At 34.1% G+C, this 13,932-nt stretch overlaps 1 protein-coding gene across 2 annotated transcripts in view; it reads right to left on the minus strand.

Moving 5' to 3' along the window:
* Positions 1-13,932, minus strand: part of LRCH2 (leucine-rich repeats and calponin homology (CH) domain containing 2) — a 118,153-nt gene that overhangs the window by 44,477 nt on the left and 59,744 nt on the right. For both annotated transcript variants that reach the window (XM_012653516.1, XM_012653515.1), the window contains exons 7-11: positions 12,719-12,806; positions 12,311-12,422; positions 12,009-12,106; positions 11,854-11,912; positions 10,127-10,234 (exon numbers count right to left, since the gene is read on the minus strand). In XM_012653516.1, the coding sequence (XP_012508970.1) occupies positions 10,127-10,234; positions 11,854-11,912; positions 12,009-12,106; positions 12,311-12,422; positions 12,719-12,806 (465 nt within the window). The remainder of the gene's footprint in view (positions 1-10,126; positions 10,235-11,853; positions 11,913-12,008; positions 12,107-12,310; positions 12,423-12,718; positions 12,807-13,932) is intronic.

Below are 13,932 nucleotides of genomic sequence, written 5' to 3' on the forward strand. Positions count from 1 at the left end.
TGCTCCTGCCTCAGCCTCCCAAAGTACTGGGATTGCAGGCATGAGCCACCACTCCTGGCCCTCAATTGGATATCCTGAAACCCTTTTATAAAAGAAATTTATATCTATAAAAAAGGAAATTTCTGTTTATAAGAGTGTCTGAGAGGGAGGACTGAGTCACTGGAAAGTCTTACCATTGTTCTAAATTTACATGACAAGTCTCACCTTTGTTTAGGGTACTTTTCCTGGCTATCTTATCTTAACTGAAACTTTGCATACAACCTTTTTCCTTGGTATGAGCAAATGCCAGTACAATATTTAGGCCTGAAGTCCTAGCTCTGTGCTTTCAAAATATAAATTTTCAGCCTTGTATCACCTAGGAGTCATCATCTTAGACCACAAATCATTGCCTAGATAACAACTGCTTAAAGCAATAAAATAGGTAATTAAAAGATTGATAGTCTGAATAAATATATATATATATTTAAAAGCCAGCAAATAAAAATTCTGCTTCTGTCTGTATATCTGTATGTTTGTGTGTCTATACATGTCATGTGCATGTGGTATTTCACTACCAAAATATGTAAAAGAGTTCTAATTAATTGGCTTAAAAAAGGTAAGCGCTTAAATCAGATATTTTATCACGAAAATAGGAAAGAACTCAAATTCCTTTTAGTTCATGTGACTTTGGTAATCTTTGCTAAATAAAACTAGCTTTAAAACTGTTACTAAAGTTTAGATATTTTAAGGTCATAAAACTACTGCTTCTGTAATATTTTCAAATCTTGCTGGATTTGACTGTGAGCTTTGTTTTTGATTTTGAGCCTCCAGATTCTGGGGTCTGGATAGGTGGCCATGGTGAGGCCTGGGGACATGTTCTCAGTGCCTAGACCAGCAGCTAGGAGGCACGAGGCACAATCTAGCGGAAAACAACCCCTTCTTTCCTGCCCCAGCTTTGCTCCCTGGCTATTCCGGTAGGAAGTGGATCTTCCAGTCATCCAGTTTTCTGTCTTGAACTCTGCACCTGGTAAATGAATTGAGGACACAGACAGGCCTTGTCCTTTGTAGCCATCTTTGATGCCATATGGCTGCATGAGACCTAGGAGGACCAGGAAAGACATTAGGGATGGTGCCTATGTTGTGGTTTCAAAATTCTTTTCAGTAACTTAAAATCTTAAAGTCATGTTATGTTAAAGAGGATAATCAAAAAATGTCAGAGTCATTTATAAAATACTAAAACATTAATTGTTAAACATAAGTTTAAGTTTATATATCTTCACATCTTATTTTATGATATAGAAAACTAAATGCATTTAGCTGTGGTAATAAAAATTGGGGACTGATAACAGTTCAAAGTTACTTTAACTTCCTAGGTTTTTCTAAGAGTTAACATTATGATTAAATTAAAACTGCTAGATAGGAAAGAAACAATTCTATATGAAAAACAAGATTTTTTATTTATTTTTGTTCTGCTCTATTCTGGCAGAAAAATAAGATTTTTAAAATGAAAATGTTATAAGACATGGAAATATTAATAGTTTTGTTAAAAAAGATAATTTTGTCTAATTTATTGGCTTTGATACTGCCTTAAATTAAATAAGTAAATGATAGTTAAAAACTAAGTGGATGTAAAAAAGTAAAAAAAATGAAGGTTACAAAAGGTTTGTAAAAATCTTACGGTCAAATTGATTAAAATTAGATGGCTTTGTTTATAGGATTTTATTAAAATTAACTGTACCATTAATATGCTAATGAAATGGAAAAATATGCTTTTCTCTTTTGAACTAAATTTTCATATGATATTAATAAGAATAATAAAAGATTTCTGTTCACCTTTTGAATAAACTGTAAAAAAAGCAGGGGAGAGAAAAAGAAACAGATTCAGCTTTCCTCCTCTCTAATTTGCATTTCTGTTTGTCTGTATTAGGTCTTATGATTGCTTGGGAAACTGAGTCTCCTCTCCAAAAGAGTAAGATTTTTGCTTTTTAAAATCTTTAAATTGGCCAGGCGCGGTGGCTCACGCCTGTAATCCTAGTTCTCTGGGAGGCTGAGGCGGGCAGATTGTTTGAGCTCAGGAGTTCGAGACCAGCCTGAGCAAGAGCGAGACCCCGTCTCTACTAAAAATAGAAAGAAATTAATTGGACAGCTAAAAATATATAGAAAAAATTAGCCGGGCATGGTGGCACATGCCTGTAGTCCCAGCTACCCGGGAGGCTGAGGCAGGAGGATCGCTTGAGCCCAGGAGTTTGAGGTTGCTGTGAGCTAGGCTGACGCCACGGCACTCACTCTAGCCCGGGCAAAAAGAGTGAGACTCTGTCTCAAAAAAAAAAAAAAATCTTTAAATTACCAGTTTGGCTAAACGAATTTTAGGGTAACCTGTGATCCTCTTTCACAACAAGTGTTTTATGACAGACAATTCATGACATCCTGCTTTTTAAGTTTTCACTAAAGTTTAGAGTTACTTAAAATAAGAATTCTAGTCAATACATGTGATTCTATACATAAAGTGTACCAGAAAATATGTTTTTAATAAAATTATAAAAGCGTAAAATGTGTTCTTATTAAATATATATGTAATTTTGCCTAATTCAGAGGTTATATAAAGGTTGAATCAAAATATGGTTCTAGAAACAAAATAGAAAGTAACTAGTAAGAGAGAGATGTACAAAGGCAATGAATATAGAAATGTATTTTCGGTAAGAAAGGTTAAAGAGAAAGGAGAATAATTTTGTAGAGAAAGGATCTTGTATGTAAATCTTTGTCCTAAAATGACTGGTTATTTAGGAAAAGGGAAAGTTAAGACAAAACAAAGTTTTCAGCCATGTTTTGTAGATGGTCGGTGTAGGTTGGGATAAAGTTTATAAAGAGAATTTATGAAGGAATTTGTATGTGATCTCATCGGCTATAATTAAAAAGAAGAATTTTGGTTAAAATAAAGTTTTCTTAAGGTATTAATTTGCTCTTAATGAAATTACATTAAGTACTCATTTTGATTCTATAACACGTTTACTTTTCTAATTAAAAAAAATTGCACTACAGAAGGTTTTTCTTTACTTTTTTGGTAACTGGTCTAAAAGAAGCAAAGATTTTATGCTTTATCAAGATAATCCCCACGTTGTCTTTATTAGGTTTTGACTAACTAGAAAAACTAAACTTTAAAAGGGTTAAGGTTTACACCCATATAACTTCCTGTATTACCTTTAGAATCTTTTGATGACTATTATTCTTGGTTAAATAAATGATCATTATTTTATAGGAGCTTGTGATTGTATTTGAACAAATATTTTAAGCCTTTGATAGCTGAAAAACTTTCCAAAACCCAAATTCTAAATCTAGCCTTTTGACCTCAAATTAGCTTTTTATATATTAGGGCCACTGAAAGTCTAAGACGGACATATTAGGCTTATTTGGCATGTTAAAACCATATAGGAAGTATTGTCAAATATGAAATGGTGTTTAACTTTCTTTGGATTGTATTTGTATAAGCATGTGATTAGTATGTTCCAATATTGTAAAATATTGATATGTCTTGGTGTATGTTATGAGTAATAATTATGGTTATTATGTTAGATTGCCATATGCCACAAAAATAACCAACTTTGTTAATTGTCTCTTTAACCATGGCTAGTCTAAGACCTTTGTCATCCATAGACAATTATTATTTTACTTTGATTCATCTCAGAAAATGGTTCTTTAAACTGCTAAGTCCAAAGTTTGCTTCTTCAAGGAAAGTCATGGAAAGGACTGACAAGTTCTTCTGAATACACATTTCTGATAACTTTGGAGATTATATACCATTGAACTAAAACAAAACAAATTTCCAGGACTTTAATTTAATTAGAAAGGTGATATGTTCATGAGTATCGCTAACTCAATCTCAAACAGAACAGAAATTAATTACATGAAACTGAACTAAATTTATGACTTTTGTTTGAAATGTCACTGATTCTTTTTGTATTTTGTTTGCCAGAAGTCAAGAAACCCTTTTTCCTTCTTTTGAGCTCTTTATAACTTATAAGAAAGTATATATCTGTAAGCAAAATTTTAAGCATTTTTTCCTCTCTACTTAATTTCTCCAAAATTTGAAAACTATTTGTATGTATTCTTAATTTGTGGCAATATAGTTATTTGCATAAGTTCAATAAGAATCTGTTTTCTTCTATAACAGGATGACACTGGGTATTTTACCAAGGCTTTGACTGGAATGGCATATTTTCAGAGGTGTCCAGACTGCATTAAGGAATTAAGGTTGACTTTATAAAGCCGATAAAAAGCCCTTTGGAAAAACTGGCCGGATACCTCACCTATAACACTTCCTGATCTGTGGTGAGTAAAGAATGTCACTTTCTGACAGGTCTAAGAACCCCAAGTTACTTTGGGACCTCGAGAAAAGAGGAATTTACCCAATTCATACAGGTATCTTATGGCATAGATGAATCCTTGGCTTGACTGAAGAGGCTTTCAAGTCTAAACTAAGATTCCTTATGAAAAAGTCCCAGCAAAGCCTATTTTAAAAAGAAAGAAAAGCCTATATGGCTAATAATTATTCTTACTGCACTTTATGCAAATAATCAGGCCAAGCATAACAAGAGTAAAGTTTATTTTGGCAAGTAAATTGATCCTACTATGATTCATCTTTAATAAAAATGGGAAACTGGAGAGAGAAAAAACATGGTTCAGAAATAAAAAACTGCAGTCCACCTGTTATTAGATTCTAGTCTTGTCCACTGTTTTTGAGTTTTTGATGTTTGCCTACAGTTTGAACTGAATCCTGAGTTGTATCCTGGCTACAAGTCGCCAGATAAAGTTTCCCATGGACCTCTTAAGAGAAGGTTGCCAGGAAGATACCAGGACACCTGGTAACAAAGCTTGCTAGAAATACTAGTCCCTATCTACAGAGTATATGCCAACAGAGATATTAGAAATTTGTCTGTCACACTAGGACTGATCACAGAAGAAACTGCAAAAAGCCTTAGGGCTCAACAAAGGTCCCTCACCTTGATAGCCCAGGTAGTCTTAGATAATCAGGCAGTGCTAGATTTCCTGTTGGCTGAACAAGGGAGAGTCTGTGCAGTATTAAACACTACCTGCTGTACCTCGTGAAAAGTTGAAACCTGAATAGAAAAATTCCCAACAAGGTGTGTGGCTACAACAGGGCTCTAGTAGAGATCCCACACCTGACTGGTTTCCAAAATTATTCACTTGGATTCCCCAGAACTTTGGATCAGTTCCACAGGGGCTATTGAAGGTAGGCATTATTAATATTTCTTATAGTCCACCGTTCACTTAAGCACCGTGCTAAGGCTATAAATAAGGGCACTAATGTTCTTGTCATGCAAACTTTAGTTTGAAACCCAGCACCTGTGGATATTGGCATATGATTGCAAAATGATTTCATTCCCTTTACACGGGCAAAACCCCGACTATGTCCCATGCCAGCCGGAAGAAGCCAGAACAGTCATTGGCCCTTTCCCTTTTCATTTGTCCACACCTCAGGAATGGGGTTGGGTAAAAGCCTAAGAGTAACTGAAAGCGCCCTTTACACAAATCAATAATGGGGTGCAAGGCCAGAACTATGGTGAGGGCCTAGCTAAAAATAAGGCACAGGCCTAGCTAAAAACAATAATAATAAGCCACTGTCCCCATGTTTGCTTCTCTGTAATTGCCACTGTAGAGCCACACAGCTGGTGGTCATAAAGATTCTTAGCTTTCTCCAAAGATAACATCACCTTTTGGAAACCTAGGGGTAGTTTCCGAGTTATCTTCCAGGTCCCACATTCCAGTGGAATGGCTGACCCACCCAGACCACTGTCTCATACCGAGGAACTAACTCAACTGGTCTTGCGACCCCCATCCAAGAACCTGGTCAGCAAAGAAGACAATTTCTACAACCCTATGGTTTTGCCCCGAACATAGCCAATTAGGAGACTCAATTGCCTACGCCAAACTGTCTTTAAAAACCCTGTCTCCCAAATTCTTGGGGAGGCGGATTTGAGAAATTTCTCCCATCTCCCCGTGTAGCGCTATGCAGAATAAACTCTTTCTCTGTCTCTGTCGTAAACCCTGCTGGCTCAGCGTATTGGCTTCCTCTTAGGCAGTGGGCAAATGAACCTGGTTGGATGGCAACAACCAGGCTTCAGACTTTGAAGCCTTATGAGTTCCTGATTTGATGATTTGTTTGCTGATATCATTTCCCACTCTTTTTGATGATTACTTCTGTGCAATGTTCCTTTGCTGCTTCCCTAGGATAGCTTCATTCACCATGTACTAGTATAAACTTCCTTAAAAAATCAAATATATTTTTAAGAATAGTATTAACTAAACAAGTGACAAAACTGGTATAAGAAAATCATCACTGAACTCAACATAAGCATACATGACTTCTTCTAGTTGAGAGCTAACATTGCATTTTCCTTCAACTAGTAGAAAGCTAAAGAACAGTTAAGTAATGTACATTCAAAATAGGAGTCCTGCGTTATATTTCCTGGTATGCTACAGCAATCTTAATCCAGATAAATTATTGTTAATCAAGACTAACAACAAACAAAACATTAGAATGACTGTATTAAAACCTAAAAAGAAATGTTACAACTCCTGGCCTGGAATTTATTTTTTATTTTCTATTTTTTATTTTTATTTTTTGTTTATTTCAGAATTTTAACGGGAGTACACATGTTTTGGTTACATAATTTGCTTTTGTACAGTTTCAGTCGAAGTTATAAGTGCGCCCTTCAACCAGTTAGTGTGCATTGTACCCATTAGGTGTGAATTTACCCATCCCCTCCTCCCCCTCCCGCCTACTTGGTTTCCCTTGAATTTTATTTCCATTTGTGCACATAAGTGTTGATCGATTAGTTCCAATTTAGTATTGAGTACATGTGGTATTTGTTTTTCCATTCTTGCAATACTTCACTAAGAAGAATGGCCTCCAGTTCCATCCAAGTTGTTACAAAAGATACTAGATCACCATTTTTTTATGGCTGAGTAGTGCTCCATGGTATACATATACCACATTTTGTTAATCCACTCATGGATTGATGAGCATTTGGGATGATTCCACATCTTTGCAATTGTGAATTTTGCTGCTATAAACATTAGAGTGCAAATATATTTTTTATAAAATGTCGTTTTTTCCTTCGGGTATATACCTAGTAGTGGGATTGCTGGATCAAATGGTAGATCTACTTTTAGTTCTTTGAAGTATCTCCATACTACTTTCCATAGCGGTTGTACTAGTTTCCTGGCCTGCAATTTTAAATAGCATTTTAGATCCTTTGTTAATAAAGTTGGAATATAAAACACAATAATATAATGTGAAAAGAAAAATCTACAACCAGAGAAGGTACAAATTATATCAAATCCACTTCAGGATATAGCCTTATATAGAATTACTCTTAGATTTTTTTCATCTCATTCAAATTCAAGTATTGTGACAGTAAACAGAAAATTTTAATTATCTAAATCTAAGAGATCTGAGCAATAGCAACATATTTTAGAAGGAAGAAAGGTCATTTAATGGAAAGAACACTAGATTCAGCATTAAAAATTTCTGAGATCTGGTTCAGCCATTAACAGAATTGGCTAGGGATCTAATATAAATTCTCTATAGATTATAAATTTTAAAAGTAAAATGTGCCCTTTACTTTATGACCAGATTATTATAAATATTTCAATGCCTTCAAAAATTAGACATAATTATTACAACATTAATATCACTATATATTAATATTTAATCTGAAAAGTTCTTATATTCTTATGTGCTAACATCTAAAAAGGATGATGAAGAAGAAAATCAGAGAAAGACAGAAATTACCTTTTATACATCTTGAAGAATAACAGAAGTTACTTAGGGAGAACATATCATTTTTATCTAAATTAATGGGTCCTATTATTAATAGCTCTAAATTTATTGATTTAATTTTCAAGCCATCAATTAACCAAAAACAGTATTACTGAGTACCTACTATGTACAAGGCACAGTGCTAGGTGCTATTTTATACTGATTACAAAAACTAAACCTATGAAAAATTCAGTCGATGTTGTATCTAGGCTAGATAGATAATTTAATTCACATGAATAGATGACAGAATAAGTCACACTGATAGATGAAAAATTAATATGATAATGGTAGAAATGGAAAATATATAAATAGATGGCAATGTTAAAATCTAAAATTATATACTCAAATGCTATTCTTAACACCAAGAAAAAATGGATATTGTGGGTTCTTTAAAAAAATCAATATTTTCTTTCCATAATGATAAATACAGTTCTTTCATCTTCTAGGTAGAGGAATAGAAACTCAACTATTTTTTAAGCTCCACAGAGCAGGTGGTGGCTTGCTTCATCAAACCTCTTAAACCACAGAGTGCTCAACACTTAGATCATACTGGAGGGGGAAAAACACACACAGTCTCATAGTAGCCAATTTCAAAAAGGCCCATTAGAAATGAATCATAGGAAAACATTAGAAGATAAACAGCACAGAAAAGGGTGACAGAAAATTATGAGAGAAGAAAAATGTGAACCAGGAATGAGGCTACAACAGATATACTAGAGATAAAGATCAATGATATTTTACAGTATGATTTTTATTTATTTATTTTTTATTAGAGGCAAGGTCTCACTCTGTCACCCAGGCTACAGTGCAGTGGTGTGATCACAGCTCACTGCAACTCCTGGGCTCAAGTGATTCTCCAGTCTCAGCCTCCCAAATAGCTAGGACAACAAACACTCATCATCACATGCAGCTAATTATTTTTTTTTTAATTTTTTTGTAGAGGCAGGGTCTCGTTTTGCTGTCCAGGCTGGTCTTAAACTCCTGGCCTTAAGCAATCCTCCTGGCTCAGTCTCCCAAAGTGCTCGGATTACATGCATGAGCCACTGCCCCTGGCCTGATCTTTTAAAATCTATCAATGTAGCAGCCATGCAAAAAAAGATAATACGTGGCTACTTAGCTTATTAGCCATTTATCCAGATTGTCCCTAAAAACCACATATTTGTCATTTCATAAGTTTTAATGGTATTTTTCAAGGCATATTTTTTTTTTTTTTAGAGACAGGGTCTCTGTCACCCAGGCTGGAGTGCAGTGGCCCTATCATAGCTCACTATAACCTCAAATTCCTGGGCTCAAGCAATCCTCCTGCTTCAGAATCCTGAGTAGCAGACTACAAGCATACATCACTACGTCCTGCCTTCAAAGGCATATTTAAACAAATGCCAGTATATCTAAGTTTGAAACTTCCAAAAACATGGTCATACTATCTATACACATTAATTGTTTCGAAGAAGTGAAGTAAAATACTTATTACTTATCCATGTTAAATGTACTAAAATTATTCTCTTAATTTTCTCAAAACAAACAAACATAAAAAAATCTCAGATCTTCATTATTTCAAAACTATAAATGTAGTACTTTCAGTACATGAAGATGGCAATAACAGCCAATCCTCAGCAGCACGTGAAACTTTTCTTGTATTAAAAATGGACTTGCCTTGATTTTATACTCATTCACACAGTGTCCTCCTCATTGCCAAAGGCATGCATTTGGAGAACGCGTAACCAGCGGGAAAATGGTCGTTGATGAAGAAACAGACCAAAATGAATCTGTGACCCTCGAATCATCATATTGATTCAATCAGCCACTGTATAATTCAACTCAATTCTGAGGAGTTATACATATCCAAAGTAATTCAGAATCTGATTTTAAAAAAGTGCACTATCTACATACAACATGTACCTTGAAAGAAATGCTTACAATATAAATAATGCTACTGTGAGCTAAATAGGTTACTATGATTCAGCACACAGGAATAAAAAAGAAAGACCTAAGCAATATTAAATATAGTGACTATATATGTGAGTATATTCTACGAGTTTGTAAATGTAATTTTACATTTCTGTCCTAAGTACTTCCTAGTGTCTTTTAGTACAGGTTGAGTATCCCTTATTTGAAATGCTTGGGATCAGTAGTGTTTCAGATTTCAGGTGTTTGGATTAGGGATATTCAATCTGTAGTCAGTCTCTTGAAACCGATCTTAAGAGCGCCCTACTCAAAACTTCATACACTTTATTTGGTAATCTTTAAATAATCAGATTTAATGATTATAAAATTTGCCTATTCAAATCTCACTACTGCAAAGAATACCTGTTCTTTTGCTCTTGCTGCAATAACTGAGCAGCTATTTTCCTCAAATCAGTTACTTCCTTCAAATCATCATCCTCTTCCTCTGCAAGTAACTGTTCTTTCTCAAGTCTGAAAGGTAACACAAACATGGTTATCCAAAAAGTAAGGCAGACTATATTTTATGTCAGCTTCTAGAAATAGAAACCACTTTTGTTTATAACATCACATGAAAGCTAAAATCTTTATGTCTTTGTGTTAAAAATACTAAAATAAGAAATAAGGAATATTTAAGGAAAACATATCTACATTTTCTACTCAATATGAAATGCAGCATACTGGCTATATTAATTATGACTAACAAATAATGGCAAAGTATATGACCTTTTTTAATCGTTGAAATGTGTAATTGCCATGGTAATTTAACGATGTGCATTCCCTAGCTTTGAGTGTAATAAGGACTACAGAGTTCTATATGGCCTGACTTTATAAATAAATCTAAAAATGTTATAAAATTTTCTCCATTTTTGAACTATCCTACTTTTATCAGTTTATTCATTTTGATTTTAAAGGTCTCTGTGTATAATGTCTAAATAAGAAAATGCAAACAAAATAAGACTGGCAAATTTGGCAGAAAATACTAATTAAAATATACCATTTTTATCATTCAAAGAGAAAAAAGAAATTTTAAAGTAAATTGTTCTATAAACTGTAGTCATTTTATTTCGAAGGCATTTCACTTAAAAAACAATATCGAACTATGAGTCTCTGTATCTTTGTCATATCTTACATGCCACAGGTGACTTTTAGCAAGTTTAGGCAACTGTGCTCATTAGCTAAGGTGAGAAACTAAGAGAAGAATGAAATCTAAAGAGTATAAAACAAAGCAATGCACCTCTTTATAGGGCATGGGAGATGATTAATTAATAACTGCTTTAAAAATTACCAGTGAAGTCATTTGGAGGAAGCACAATGTAGAGAAAAGAAAAACGTTTGGGGATCAAAAAGAGCTAAGTTCACACTAGTGTCTACTAGCTAAGTAATTTTAGATACAAAACTTAAGAGTCTCTGAACTTCACCTTCCTCATCTATAAAAATGAGGTCAATATCTATCCTGCAGGATTTCAGTGAAGATTAAATGAGAAATATGGAAAAACATATAGCACAATAACGCAATCTGAAAGAGTGACTGAAAAAAATGTGGCAGGTCACACTCCGTCATCATTTCATAAAATGAATGATAAAGAAAAGATCCAAAACAGAATTATTTTAGTAAAGTATGGAAGTAAATACCCTTAAAATTGTCACAATCAGCCTGACAAAATAGAAAGCATATTAGATCAAGAGACAGAATATCTGAGTTCCAGACATTTGAAACTCGAAGACTCAGTTTCTTTATTGATAAAACGATGTCAATACTATCAATTTTAAAGGGTTGTTAAGTAGCTCAAATAAAGCACTATATGTGAAGGTACAGTCCTCCTCAGTAATAACAATAGGAAACATTATCATTACACTTCAAGGAGAAAAAACAGTGTATATCCCACACTCAACTTAAATGCTTACTATAATTTTGCGTTTAACTGAGGAACACAGACAAATGAAGTATTTATAAATTAACTATCTAAACATAACAGGTAAATGGACCAAAAAATTATGTTTTTTCAAGTATTCCTTCAAGTAGGAATATTTAATGAATAGTTCAAGTATTTATAGGTAACATTTCAATTTGAGAATTCATATGTGCTTACCTTTTTGCATCTCCCAATACTTCATTTTTCAGAGATTTTTCAGAACATTTTTCTTTTCCCTTATATAAAAGAAAGTTATCGTTTTAAATTGTATGGTCCACTTTTATAAGATCAAGGAGAACATGTTATTGATATGTATTCAAGGTTTTATTCACCTTAAAGAAAGAGACAAATGATCCAATATGTGTATCTCCTTGTTCAGGAACTGCTACATCTTCTGTGTTGGGGTCAATAAAATCATACACCTCCTGGTCTAGGTATAGATTAATATTTATCAGAAAATATAGATACTAAATGGTACGCTCTGACACTGCAGTGCTTAGAATAAAAGTGTATTTTCTCAATATAACAGTTGGCTGAAGATAATAAAATTTTTGAAAGCCTATTTTTAATAAAAGACCCATTTTAATGTGGGCCATGTACATGAAATAAAAATAACAGACATCATATGAATTACCTTTCTGAGAATCAGCCTTAATTCCTATTGTGTGACTGTCATTTCTTGATGGCTGCTCTCTATTTGATTCTGAGACTTGAGAGTGAAGGCTGATTGTATCATCATCTGATGGCTGAAAGGAATAAGCATAAAGTACAAACGAGGCATTTTAAACATATTATGTTGCTTTCATTTCACATATGCATTATAGAATATCGGCTTTACATCTCCAGTTTTCAAACCGAAAATCAATGTTAAGGTTTATTGTTCTGCTTTTAAAAATCTGCATGTCCTTTTTCATTTGAAGTCATAAAATATAATAATGATCATTTTTAAGCATAATAAAAAGTCAAATGCGTGCAACTGTCTCTATTTCAAAGCTCTAATAAAATTGTAAGATAAAATAGATCAACAATAAAAAAGACTCACTTCTGTTGTAGACAATCGTTTCTCTCCATTATCACTTCCAATTCCAGAGTCAGGTCCGTGATTTTTATTTGGATAAAAATCTTCCATACTATGGAAATAGAAATCCTAAGGGCAGTTAGGGTTTTCTTCTTAAATAGATATTGCACACTTGACCTACAACTTCTCTAGATAATATAGAATACATACTTTTAATGTCTAAGATCCTTAAGGACATGAGTAGGAAAATATCAGAAATCATCCTGTTAGGTAAATAGCAAGGGATTCCAGGTCTCCTAGGGACGAAAGTAGGTGCTGCTGCAATTCACCCCCCTGTCCCCCGTGGGCTTTCAGAGAGGCTCACGGAAGATCTGCATGTGCAGTTAAGACTCAGGTCATGCAACTCCCAATTGTCCAGTCAAAGTGGTTCTATGGTAACGTCTGAGCCACAGGGAGGTCCCAATCCCAGCACTCTAAAACAAGATGCAGACCATAACCAGTCCCTTTTTCTTTTTGCGCCCTTCCTTTTGCTCTCCCTTTGCTGTGACAATGGGTCCGGTCATCATCAGTGGCGTATGTATCATGTTCTATAAACCTATATCTTGCTCTTGCTCTTACTCTACAATCCTATCTTTTTCTCCTCAATAAACCTCATTTTCGTGCTTGCCTAGCTTTGGCATGTCTGGTCATTCTTCGGCCACGGGCGCACCAAGAACTGACATTTCAAACTGAAACCTGACAATTCTACAAAACATTCTATTCATGTCATTCATGCAACATTTTTTCCTTCATGTATTCTGTTGTAAAATGTCAATTGTTAACAATAACCTATTATTTCTCCTGAGAGATTCAGCAAAGCAGACTGCCTTGCCTTCAAGATCATCTTGATAGAAAACCCATTTTTCTTATTGGTTTGGCAAATTTCACCACAGGGCTTTGAAACATTTCTTAACTTTATACAGTTTCCTCTTCATCAGCTCTAAAAATATGCTTTAGTTGTATAAATAATGTCCATCTAATAATTAATAAAAGAGAGAACACCAAAAAAAAGTCTGCCAAGTATTGAATACGTAGCTGGTTTTGGTGTGAGGCTAGAACTGTCCTTGCAAATTTCTGAATTACAAAGTATGTCACCCAGATAGCAAAGAATTTTTCACTTTAATTTGCAAATTTACCACACATTCTACAGTGACCACTTATTGTGAAGAACTGTGCTAAACGTTTTGGTTTTTTTTTTT

The sequence above is a fragment of the Propithecus coquereli genome, unplaced genomic scaffold, assembly GCF_000956105.1.
Source record: "Propithecus coquereli isolate 6110/MARCELLA unplaced genomic scaffold, Pcoq_1.0 Scaffold421, whole genome shotgun sequence".
NCBI lineage: Eukaryota > Metazoa > Chordata > Mammalia > Primates > Indriidae > Propithecus > Propithecus coquereli.